General features: G+C 38.9%; 1 protein-coding gene across 2 annotated transcripts in view; it reads right to left on the bottom strand.

The window, feature by feature from the left end:
* The window catches only part of PRKCA (protein kinase C alpha), a 154,317-nt gene that overhangs the window by 19,747 nt on the left and 121,224 nt on the right, over positions 1-13,346 (bottom strand). For both annotated transcript variants that reach the window (XM_080560601.1, XM_080560602.1), the window contains 5 exons: positions 8,311-8,454; positions 7,661-7,834; positions 4,757-4,848; positions 3,124-3,186; positions 2,475-2,613 (listed from right to left, as the gene is read on the bottom strand). In XM_080560601.1, the coding sequence (XP_080416727.1) occupies positions 2,475-2,613; positions 3,124-3,186; positions 4,757-4,848; positions 7,661-7,834; positions 8,311-8,454 (612 nt within the window). The remainder of the gene's footprint in view (positions 1-2,474; positions 2,614-3,123; positions 3,187-4,756; positions 4,849-7,660; positions 7,835-8,310; positions 8,455-13,346) is intronic.

Here is a 13,346-nt window from a genome sequence, read left to right as displayed (position 1 = left end):
GGTGCTGCCAGGATCCCCACTAAGCCTCGACATCCATCTCCTTCTGTCTCTCTTGACTAGCCAAGGAAATACAAAGTATTAATCGATTTCAAGGCTATTATACTGCCCTGATCATAAATATTTATGTTTAAGTTCAGCACATCAATAAATACCAAAGAACCACTGTTTGCCTGACAGATGTGGTCAAACCCAGGATTCAGCCAATTCAGCCTCTGCATGCTTCTCAAATTGCATATGATTAAAAAAAGGAATATTAATGTCAGTGTGTTACACACCAGAGTGTAATAACAAATGCTAACTTCCCCAAGCATACCAAAGGAAGGCAGTATTTTACAGTGAGTGTACGGAAGTGTGCATATCCACCTTTCTGAATGCAGCACCCCCATTCCCCTGCAGTTCTGTCCCAAGGTCATCCGTGTGAAGCCAGCTGAGATGTCCTTGTGGCCCCATCCGACCCCTGCACCCCAGCCACGCTACCTCTGAACTGCCTGGCGATAGCTCACGGAGAGACAGCGGGGGCCCTTCGGACCCCACTATAGTCAAGCCATTTCCCTAACACTGACCAAAAGAGCTAGTTCTGTATTTTTGAGTGCCCCACACTCACAGGACAGCTCTACTCAAGACTTCTCAAACAGTTTATATAGATTTAGCCCTTTTATCTCCATGCAGCAGGGAACAGTACTCTGGAAACGCATCCTCATTATAATCTATTATACATCTTAGCCCATGGGAACGTGCTGAAATGCTCCTGGAAGCCAGACATCAACCTTACTTTGAAGTTTATCACAGGCCTAGTTAGCAACTTGTTAGTCACAATAATGTCTTCAGAAACTAAAGAAAATTGTCCGAAAAAAAAATACAAAATCTGTTTGTAAGATAATGGAAAGACTGATTTCCTCCCAGTGACTGAATGTTTTGGTAAAAGGTTTATTTCTTCGCATGGGATTTCCAAATAAATTAAAATAAATCATTCCAGCACTGACCTATATTGAGCATTTTGGCACTGATAATACGTTCTTTGGTATTAACTGGCACAAGCCCATTACCACAGAAAGGAGAATTTTTGATTTGTCATATTGGCTTCATTTATGTTTTGACAGAAGAAAATGAAATACTGCTCTGGTTGTTCTGATATCATGTAGCAAGCAACAGCAATTTGTGGAAAAAAAAAAGTTTTTATAATACACAGTATTTCACTCTGAAAAGCGTGAATTAGCAACTAGAAAAAAATAAACTATTTTTCATTCCAATTTCATAAAGATGACAAAATTTACCTTAGACACTAATTTACTTGTCCGTTTATAAATCTCCTATATTCCAACAAACATTCAATTACAGCCAGAAATGTTCCAGCCAGCGCTGCCTCTTGCTCAGCACTTGGTGAAACACAGCGTCTCTTGGATCAGGATACAGCCTCTTGCCTTGAATTTGCAGCCAAACAAATCAAGACTCTTGAAAGCTCAGTACGCACAAACACCAGATTTTAATATTCATATATTTGAATAATTTCCAAATCACCACATGTGCTTGTTTTTCATGTCTTATACCTAGACTATTGAAATACAAATCATATCCAGACTAAAAAATCTTAACTCTGAGCTCCCATTTCTCTATCTCAGTGCTTTAAAATAGAGCTGTTTCTCATCACCCAATTTGCATTTTAGACACACTGCAGTTAGGTTTGTGTTTGAATCGGATTTTCAGTGCTTTGGTGGCTTGAATGCAGGAAAGGTACTGGTAAGTCATGGAAAACCCAAGTCAAAGTACAGATTTATTACATCAATTTCATTCAAGTCCTGATCTTACAGCTTAGTTGAGGCTTTTGATGACAGGAATTTTCCCGAGATCAAAAGCAGTACCTCAGGACAACTGCACACCCCCAGTAAGACAGGGCCTGGAGCAGCCCCAAGCAGCTTTGTAGGGAGGTCAGTGAAAAACTTCCAGGCCTCATCAGTCCCTTCCCAAAAATCAATGAGACTCGTGTTTTCCTGAAAATGCTGAACAACCTTTAAAGATATGTATTTTGGCAGCTGTGTGAACCTACCGAGAAAAACATTAAAGAAACTATGTTTGCTCCCAATAAATTTTTTGCTGATCTCATCAGCAAACCCCCTGAACTTTCTCTGACTTCACACTGAAGCACAGTTTTGTATAACAACATTTTCATGCTACAAATTAAAAATCACAAGGGGGTGAGCTTGCTTATTTAGTCTTTGCTAGTACAAACAAAATTTGAAACACTGATCTCATACCAAATAAAGTTTTCCATCAACTAGATACATCTTAAAACAGCGAGGTCTTACTGATGTAACTGTATTAATTCACGAAGTTATTCAGTACACCTATAGAAATACAAATGGTACCATCCACAGAGTATCCAGAGCTCCGGCTATCAACATTTGGAGGTGTGAGATGCATGTGCTGACAATTCTCATTTGAGAGACTGTAAGATTCTTGAAATGGTAAATATTTACCTCTGGTGCGATGTAGTCTGGAGTGCCACAGAAGGTCCTCGTTGTTACTCCATCTAACATATGTTCTTTGCACATTCCAAAATCAGCAATTTTAATGTGTCCTTCTGAATCCAACATCACATTGTCTAACTTCAGATCTCTATGAAGAATCACAATGATTTAATGTTAATGCTTAGGATCAATTAAGGCCAACTTATCTACTTCTGCGGCCAGGTGAGGGGTATGTGCAGGTATCTGGGGGCAGAGGGATGGGGGATGCGCGTGCACGGCACTCTGCAGTCCCAAGGAAGCTGGGCATCTCCCTGCAGATATACGAGAACAGCCGTAAGCATCGAAACTCGACAATTAATGAAGAGAGAGCTGCGGATGATATGAGCACACTCACACTGACACTTATGAACCTTCATACAAGAAAGCACAAGATGTTACACATTTTTGAGAGTTTTCACTTGAATGAGGCAGAGCACAGAGAAATTCAGGTAAAGCAGAGGCTTTGGTTTACAGTGCTCCAGCAACAATACAACCAACAGAATGCTGCTGCGATTGCTTTTTGTAACATGCTTTAAAAATGCACTGAAAAATTCAAGGAACTGATCATTTAAGGGTTTTAAAAATAGTTCAGAAATGACTTACAACAGATTATACTTACCTATAAATAATCCCTCTGTTATGGAGAAAGAATAATCCAACCGAGATCTCAGCTGCATAGAACCTGTATGAAAAAAGCCCAACAGATTTCATATTGCCTCATGATTTTCCCTCTCACAAAATACTTTGGAAATGCATCATGGTAAAAAAACAATAACTTAAGTATAAAAATATACATTATAGGTAGACATAAAAAATATATTACTTCAAATTTGCTTTAACAGATACAATTAATTTTGAGTATTTGATGATAACATAGTTCAGATTTTTTTTTTTTTAATTGGAAATTTCTCCCTAGACCAGAAAAATCTTTCTGCAGCTGAAGCACAGCATTTTTACTGCACTGATCAGTCTGCCTGCATAGGTCATTATCTCTAATCACATATCAATGCTGAATTCATGATGCAATTCAATTTACATTGCAATTCATATGGCACTAAATCATTTGCAGAAATAGTATTCCTTTATACAGGCTGTTAATGGATTAATTACATAAAGCTAATTAAAATGATTACCATATAAAATATAATTGCTGAATGTAGTTAAAGGATATATAATATTGATGGATGTTTGAAGCCTGTTGCTGCACAAATTATAGGCAAGAAGATTATCCAAAGACAAGATTATTTTTTAGGCTAGCATAAGGAAAATGAACGCTTAGCTCTGAAACCAGAGCTATTTGTGGACGTGTGCGAACGAATATGCTCCACAGGCGTGAGCTGTCATAAAGCACCGTTTCCAACGGGTGTTCAGCAAGTTACATTAGCTGGGGACCAAGGGTGTTGTGACACCATTGAGTTTTTATTTAGTGAGTTGTTGACACTCTGTTTTATATCTCAAACGCTTATATTTAGAAGGCCTCTCATTTAAACAAGCCCTGATTATTTAAATCAAAATGAGAAATTATTTTAGCCAAATTCTTAAACGGAGTCTGTCACACTTGATTTTAAAGTTTCACTGGTAAATGACTTATGAAACACTAATAAATGATGACGAGATGTTTTAAGCATGACTAAAATGGTACTGATGGTGTTCACATTTGAATATGTCGCAGATCATTATCAGTTACTCACTGATATGCCAGATGTACAATAATCTAAAAGGGACCATGTATATAAACAACTTCTAATCATTTATTAACTTCTCACAAATAAAACTTCTATAAAAAGTAGAATTACAGAACTTCTTATAAGCTATACATTGAATTTATCTTGTATAAACTACATCGTAATGTGAAGTGTATTTCTATAACGTTCCCTATAACATTAATTCAGATTGAAATGGTCTTGCTTTTTTTTTTATATATTTGCTTTGAAAAGCAACACAAGAATACTAAGTAATACTTTTAATTTCCTGTTACCTTGTTTAAATTGTCACTTCTAAAGCACACACTGCATGCCTTTGTTTTGCTGTGTTGTTTAATAAAGGTATGACTACCTTTGGCCTGCGTGTGCAAACATCTTCAAAATAAACTTCTTCTGGGTCTTAAAAAACGCAATCAAAAAAAGGACAGCCTAGATTTCAGACTAAACCTAGGAAGATGCTACTAGATAGTGTGACAAAGAAATCTAACCCTCTTACAGGGTAAAATTAAGATGATGACACGATTTAAATATATAAACATGAACACTCACACTGCTTGTGGCTCCTTAAATTTTCCTACTTGCTGAATGTGATACATGAGATCACCACCATTCACATATTCCATAACAAAATACAGGCGGTCCTAGGATAAAGTATTAAAGATGCACATAAATACTTTAGACATAATATTAGATATGCATTGATCGGCAAAAAAATCACTGATATGTTATTATAAAGCTTTTAAGATTATTGGGACTGGTTGTACATTCTGGCAGAATTGATAGATCAGGAAATGGAAATGGGATGTTTTGTAAAACCTGCAAGAGTAAATGACTGATGGTATCTGTCTAGTTTTGCCAATTTTAGTGATGCAATTTTATATATTAGTTGTCTACAATGTTCCCATAATTACTCACATATAGTTCTGTCTGCTAAAAATAAATGTCAAAAAGCATTAAAGATGGTTGAAAATTCTTACTTTCAGCCCATTTCTAATGCCTCCTAATAAGTTTTCCTTCTTAGGAAGTATATATTCTCCTTCTCATAACTAAAAGGAGGCAAGAAAAGAAGTTAAAGGGTTTACAAAAGTATCTTCTACCTTCACCAGTGATACCAAGTTCCTTTCTCACAAGACCCTATTTCATCTAAAGAAAGACTGCAATAAAGTATTTTGAAGGGTGCTTTTTCTTCAACAGTTAAGACTTTTAAAATCCATACCCAGGTATCTCAAGTGAAACATGACCACAACATATTTGAGTGCACTTACGTAGTATTTTCCCCACTTAGTGACCTTCAGACAGTAAGACTTGAAGCAATCTGTTCCCCATTTTCCAGAGGACTAAAATTGACCTCTTCCAAGTGCCTTCTGTACAAATACATTGTTCACACTCTACAAACATCTTTTATATAGGGTAGATGATTTAGGCCACCTAGCTTTGAAAATTCTGGCAGACAACATTATGGCAAGCTTGTTTTCTGCAGTTATAATGTGATCCAGATAGCACATAAGATGCATTAATAGTCTTCCTCCCAACTGCAGAAGAGATATTTTTGGCTTCCTCTGATTTATTTATTTTGGATGGAAGCATTATCCTGAAGTATTTATATGAAAGTTCCCAATAATATGATGGGAAAGAGACTCATTATTAAGATGCTCCAGTATAACTTCTACTCCCCCTCCTTCCTTCAGGACCACCAATTGGAAATAGGAAGTCTCAACTTGTCCAGAAACTAAGATTTTAGAACATTAACATACATTTAAAAGCTGTGATTTTCTAAGCTAGGTCCAACAGACGAGCCATGGGCAAAATGGTTAATTGGCCAGATCGGAACTATAAAATTTAGATTTTTATATGAATTGTCTTATTGTAAAATCCATGGCAACAGAAGCCTGCAAGGAAAAAGAGCAGCTAAAAACATTAACAACAATTAATCAGTTTTTTCTATGGCCAAACAGCATATGCTTTTTCTTCTCTTTCATATTCAATTTCTCATTTTTGTAGCTAATACTAATCCTCCATGGCAATTCACAGCACCAAGTGCAAAGTACTCTACACTTAGGGAAACATGAAGTAAATGAGGTAAAGGTGTTTACAATATTTGTCTAGACCTTTATGTGGCCACTTCGTTCTTGTATGTGATCATTCAGAAAAATTATACTGCAAATACTAAAAACCTCAACTTTTTTCCTCCGCTCCCCTTTACGAGAAAACACTAGGCATTTGTACATTTTACATTTAAAAAGAAGCTGTCCAAAAGAAAGATAAGATTAATCAAAGTGGTTTTTCAATTACTGATGACACTAAGCTTTTTGATTACTAATGAAACAATATAAAGATATACATAATTGCAGAGAGATAGAAGTCTATTTCTTACTAGGAGCTCTTATCCTATTACAGCTATCTTCATTTTTTAAGTAGAGGCAGGAAGAATATTATAGAAAGCAAAAAATTACCAAGTGCAATAGTTCCCAGATTCGTGCTTTACTGTGCTTAATTATGTTTGCAAATCTGTTACATTCTGGCCATTTTCTGCTCAGAGATTTGTAGATACTAAACAGAGTTTGAAAATGCCCCTAACAACACAGACAATTGTACTATGAAATGGTGACAGGATGACATGATCTGTTTGTGGAATATTACAATGTTATTACTTCAAGCTAACTAGTTTTTTGTTTGTTGTTTTGATTAAAACTATCTGATGTAAAAGATATGGAATAGTCAAGTGGAAAAACAACAACATACGTATGTCCTTTTGTCACCCCATTAAGCTACAGCCCACTGCTGGGGTACTAATTCAGGGCTATCATCATTAAGACAGTTACAAGGCAAGACAAGAAGAGCCTTGACTTTGTGTCAATAAAGGCAACTCCAAAAAGCCAGCGCCCACCGAGAGCCAACTGCCTGCTGTGCTGCTTTCAGACCAGCACGGTGCCGCTGGATTGTCAGAGCCATCCTGCAGCCTGTCTTTGGGAGATGTTTTGCAATGTGATGGGGAAATCTCCACTTTGCTTATTTATAGAAAAGGAAGAAAAAAGCCTGATGCTTTCTTCTGCGCCGGGGTACCAGCAAACTAAATTAAATCCATCAACATTGATTCATGAGTAATGCCCTTGTGATAAAATAAGCGCCATTAAGACTTTACAAGTACTATCCTCAGATCCTTAAATGTATTTAGGAACCTTTGAGAATCTGGGTTTAAGGGTCTGACTTAGCAAAGCACACATTATTAAATTTACAAATTTTCCCACTGGTCTGCTGGAACTACTATGTGGAGAAAAATCTCTAATCCTAGATTTTAGGTTAATACATAAGGGGTGTCTCTTTCTTCACTGTTTCCTATGTGCAGAACCTATGGAATATAGGTTGGATAATAATAGAAGTTATTGAACTGACATAATTCGCGATCACACGGTATGGAAAACATCACAGTTGCAAGAAAGAGAGCTCACGTACAACTGTTTGGAAACAAGAGTGAAGCTGTGTTAGGAACGGTGGTTTATCCTGCAAAGCCAGCACTCGTTTTTCAACCATTGTACACTCAACATCATCGTCCTGAATCACCACATCTTTTTTCAGTATTTTGATTGCATAGAGCTCCTCTGTCCCCTTCCTGTCTGCCAGCATCACCTGCACAAAAAGAAACAAGAGTGAAAATCTTCCTACCTACCAATGGGAGAAGGTGACTCATATGCCCAATGAATTGTATAGATGGCAATCCAGCTCTTGTGTACAGACTAACTCGATCAAAACTCCAAAAATATCATCATTAGTCACCTACTGCAACGGGCTGCACCAGTTGTTTTAGACAATGCCTGAGCCAAAACTCGCTGGTTTATCACAGGCATATTATATTGCCCAGGGGCCGATAAAATGCTAAATCCCTGGGGACTTCTTCAGTAACGGGCACATTATCATGCAAGTATCTGATAAAATGTCAGAAAAATAGCAGTCCTTTCTTTTGACTAACAGATTTCAAATACATACATATATATATATATATATTATTCATGATTTTTCCCAATCTCCAGCCCTACCAATGCTGGTGACTTTCAGAACTGGCAGAGTGACCTAGGTAGTAAAGGCAAGTTATCAAGAATTCTTACCTTTCCAAAGCTCCCCTTTCCAAGAACCATAAGAAAGTTGAAATCTGTCAGCTTCACCCTGTCCAGATTGTTGGATGGCGCACTTGAATTCCTGTCTTCTGATGGAGTAATGACTTTGTTACCAGCTGGCCCAAGTTTGGCTTTCTGAAGAACATATACACACATATACACACAAAAATGGGAAAGTGAGAAGAGTAGCCTGTTTTCTTGGCAGAATTGGTTAATGTTAGACCGGAGATGACCTTATTTGAGACGGCATTCTTGAGAGAAAGGCTGCATAACAAAATTTGCACAGACACAAGTTCAAAGACTCATTCCAACAATACTTTTGAGTGAATTAAAGTGGAAAACTGTGTTCATGTATAACCAGATAAAAGCAGATAAACTTATCTGGTTATCAGAGCAAAACCAAAGCAAAAACAAAAGCCAAAGGAAAAAAAAAAAAGAGCTTATATTCATGCCAAAAGCAGGCTTAACTGGCATTTTTATTTCAAAATACAAAAAATGCTCTTCAAAAATTTCATGCTATAATCTACATAGGGTATTCTAGATATAAACAGTCTCTTCAACACATTCTCTTTTAAAACGTAATTCTTAAAGACACTCTGCATAGCAAAAGTTAGGAAATCTTTGACATGCATTAAGAAAAACAACCTGCATCAAAAAAAAGAAAGAAAAAAAGAATTAATGCAGATGAACATGGCCACTTTCAAACTAGCATTACAATCAACTTTGATTTTCAATCAAGTGTTGATCTGGAAAAGGGAGGAAGGGAAGCTGTGGGTGCCCCGTCCCTGGAGGTACCAAAGGCCAGGCTGGAGGGGGCTTTGGACAGCCTGGGCTGGTGGGAGGTGTCCCTGCCCATGGTAGGGGGGTGGAATGATGGCCTGTAAGGTCCTTCCAACATGAACCAGTCTATGATTCTATTACATTCAAAGGTTCTGTCTTGGCAAGACAGTCTGGTTCGCAGAAGGTTGCAGCAGTCTCAGTATTTCACATGAGACACCGTATAGTTGCACAGGTAAGTTGCATTTCAAATCTTGAAGTTAACAAAAGAGAAAAAAGTAAGACTCACCAAAAGATAATGCAGGCTAGAACACAATATCCCTCTTTTTCTCAAATTTATCCCACATACAAGCAGAAGCAAAGCCAAGAATGTTTAATAACAGAATTACTTCAGGATATAAGTGCTTTCCTCCAAGAATCTAGTGAGTTGGCATGTAAATAATCTCTAACTTGGTTAATTTATTTTGTGCCATTGACATATGCTTGACATTTAAGGATAACTACTTTTCTCACTATACCACAAAAGGACAGTAGTTGCATATTATCCAATTTACAGATAAAAAAAATAGATCTAGAAATCAGTGTATCCAGAGTCACACAATAAATCACTTTAAAAGCTTGGTCTGGCATATAACTTTTGCAGCTTCACTGGAAATTGGAAAATACAAACTTTCATCTCCCCAGACAAGTTTAGAAACCTAACGTTGGAAGGGATGGCTTGATTCAGAGACTCCACCCTCTACTGCTGTGGGCAGGCATGTCAAATAAACCTCCCATAAACTAACCACACCTGCAAGAGCATATCAGGCTTTATAAATGCAGAAAATCTACTGGCCATATGGATATGGGTTTTGGCAGTTTACATCTTTTTTGTTTGTTTTGTTTTTTGTTTGTTTGTAATACAGCTTAAAACATGGAATTCCTTCCACCAACATTAATATTTGAGTGCATGAAAGCAGCACCTGGAGATGCCAGTCAGGGTGGGGGACTGCACAAACATTTAGGAAGAGCAAATCCTGAGCATCAGCCCTAGGTCCCTGATCCTGCAAGGCATTGTCCCTCAGCAGGTGCTGCTGCTGGTGCAAATCCAGGGGCTTTAATGGAGCTTTTTGCCTTTCAAGGCCTTAAGACTTCTGCAAGACCCATGCAAGACTGAGCCTTAAGCAAATGAAGTAAAAAAAAAACAACAAACAAACAAACAACAATAAACAAAACAAAACAAAAACCAAAACCCTAATATCCTGCATTTTTACAAGTTGAAGAAATGGTTTAAATGAGCACCTTTGCTGGACATGTCTTTGTGACTCTCACATACGTGATCTCAAGATAAAAGTTCTTGCTCTTGTGATATGAGAAGCAATTTCAACATCCGCTTTGTCACCAAGCAAGAGATCCAAATCAGGCACTGACTGGAAAACGCTAGTTTTATTTCTTGTACCTTAAACCCACTGTTTGGAAAATGTATCACTTGAAACCATAAAGGAATTTCTGTTCTGAGGCAGCTCGCTCTGTCCGTCCATCCCCAAGCACTGCTCCCCGGGGCTCGGTGTGACCTGTGCCTTCCCGGGGAGCTGCAGCTCCATGGACAGGAGGCTCCGTGTTTGCCTGATTGAACACACAGAGGATGAAACTGCCAAGAAGCGAGGGCAGCATCTTAAAATAATATTGGAGAACCAAGCCAAGGCCTCTCTGCACTCTTGCTAGGAAACGTTTAGATCCAATGAGCTGCTACAGACATGCTCCTTCGCTTCCGGTCTTTTTCATAGTTTAATCAGATCTCTTAATTGGGTAATTTCTTTCTTCACACAGGAGCATTTTCAGGAGCAGACGGGGTTCCTCCAGCTCTGTGAGGCAGGCTTGGGCGCCCACCTACTGCAGGCCGAGGGTGGAGCAGGCAGGAGCTCACCAGAGCACAAGGCAGCTGCGGCCTGCGCTGTGGGAAGCTGGCGATCCCGCTGTTGTGCCACCATCCCCGGTTGCCTTGTTAGCCCCAGTGCTGCCTCGTTAGCCCCAAGAACTGCCCCTGCTCACGAGGCAGGAGGAGCTCGCCCACAGCCCGACGTGCTGCACTGTACAGACCTTCTCCTGAGCACGTGCCTTTGGCATCCTGCTCCAAATTTTGGCCCGCTTGAGGAACGAGCCATGTTAGAAAGATAATCCAAACCACAGCTGCACCCCAGAGCAAACAGAGAACCCTGCTGCAAACCGTACATGAGAAAACGTGGGAAAAATAGGCACCCATAAAATGCTCAAGAATGACCAGACTGACCCAAAGAAAGCACACGGACCCAAACGGAATGGCCTAAGGACCTGATCAAATTGCCGTCACCTTACCGAAGGTCCACCTCCCTTCAGATAGGCCACTGACCCTCCGTTCATGAGCATGAACAAAACCTGTTTTCACAGCTACCATGTGAATTCCTTTTAGTGCTTTCTGGATTACGGTCCTAGTGAAAACACACTGGGAGCTTCAAAGCTGATAAACAAGTAGTGAGAGAAAAATAGGAAACAATACTCATCCCAGACAAAACGTTTTACAGATGATCCATTGAGAGCTTCCCAAAATACCACCACAAAATGCTTCAGTTATGGCTTCGCCACAGGCATATCATTTCATCTTCCTCTTAGTACTATTTACAAAAATTTCCAGAGCTACTGGAACAAAAGTAGACTCTGGGCATGCAAATAAAATCAGATAAACACAGTCCAGTCATTACAGATTCTACCCATGCCACCAAGTTTTTTACTTTAACCTTGACTTCTTGCAGAACCTTACCCACAATACGGGGCAAGACAAAAGTACTTCAGAAACTCATCTAATGATTTCTGGTTATCACTAAAGGATTAGGAAAATTTCTTCAAATACCAAAATTGTTTTGCCTAAAAGTCTACAATAAATGTTGTGCCCTAATGTGAGCATTGGGTGGAGGTACTGGGAAACAATCATTTGCTTACAAGTTTAGTAAAGAATTGGGGAGAGCACCTGGAGAAGACCTCACCTGCCCCCACGCTGTGGCTATTCCTGAAGGGTTTCCACCATCTGCACGTGCCTTCATCACACCCTCTAGTTGAACATTTTGTTGGCTGTGCTGATTGGGATTGTTTAATGGTGCAATATACAATGGGATGACCATGTACGTACAAAGTTTCTTCACATACAACAATGCTAATCTCGTGGTACGAGCCACATGGGAAATAACTTGCTGAAAATATATTTCACTAGAAAAACACTTTTCCCCAGCTTTTTGCATACCTTAACATGTGGGGTCATTGTTTCGTCATATGAGAAACAATTTTTCTTTTTACTTCAGATGTGGAGCTACAAACCAAAACTGTTGTTAAAATACAGTCCCAGTGAGAAGCACAATGTATTTTAATTTGCATAAATGAAATGTAAAACCACACACCATTTCTTTCACTATTACCTCTGCATCCAGGGTTGCCCATGATGAATAACTTTACTATATATTAGAAGAGAAGAAAATCTGTTTGAGGCTTATGCTTTCTTAAGGCCAATTTAAGCACTGAAAATAGGACAGATATTGGATAGAAGTGTTTCCCAGAGCTCTGGGAAATGCTGTTTCAACAGTGCTAACCACAGAGGAATAAAGAGACCCAGGGCTCTGGGCTCTGTTTGATAGATAAACCGTGCGTAAGGAGAGCAATTTGTGGTGCAGAGCCTTAGAAACACACAGCTGAAGAGCAGGGCACCGGGACCTGAGCCACGCAGAGAGGAAGGCCCCAGATACAATACCGCAGACCTTGTTCCCTAAAGCTGACATTGTGAAATGCTGCCCAGATCTTTCTGGATTTTGCACAGATCCATCGTTTCCTCTTCAAACTCTGGTCTTGTAAACAGCCCAAGCAATGTATTTTTTTTTTCTCAGGTGTTTACACCCAGATTCTCGAATGGGAGCAGGTTTTCTTACAGTTGGATACGGCTCGAAAAAAGGAATGATGTGGCAAACAGCTGGAATGGATGGAAGAGGTAGATGTGAAAGGAGGAAGAGCGAACTGGGATCACAACCTACTGGTTGCTGTCTTAGAGAGCAGCATATTTCATAAAAAGCAATTCTTACAAAGTTACTTAAATGCTCCATATTATTTTGGGACTTACTCATCCTTATAACATTACGGGTATCACAATTCAAACTGTTTTATTGATTATATATATTAGGGGTTTTTACAATAGCAGGAATGCCTTTGCTTGCTTAAATTTGTCCACAAACTCCCCCAGCATCCTGTAAACT

This window comes from Anser brachyrhynchus, assembly GCF_964034855.1.
Source record: "Anser brachyrhynchus genome assembly, chromosome: 18".
In the NCBI taxonomy this organism is placed as follows: Eukaryota; Metazoa; Chordata; class Aves; order Anseriformes; family Anatidae; genus Anser; species Anser brachyrhynchus.
The sequence above is the reverse complement of the archived record's forward strand: the minus strand, read 5'-3'. Positions and strand labels throughout refer to the sequence as shown.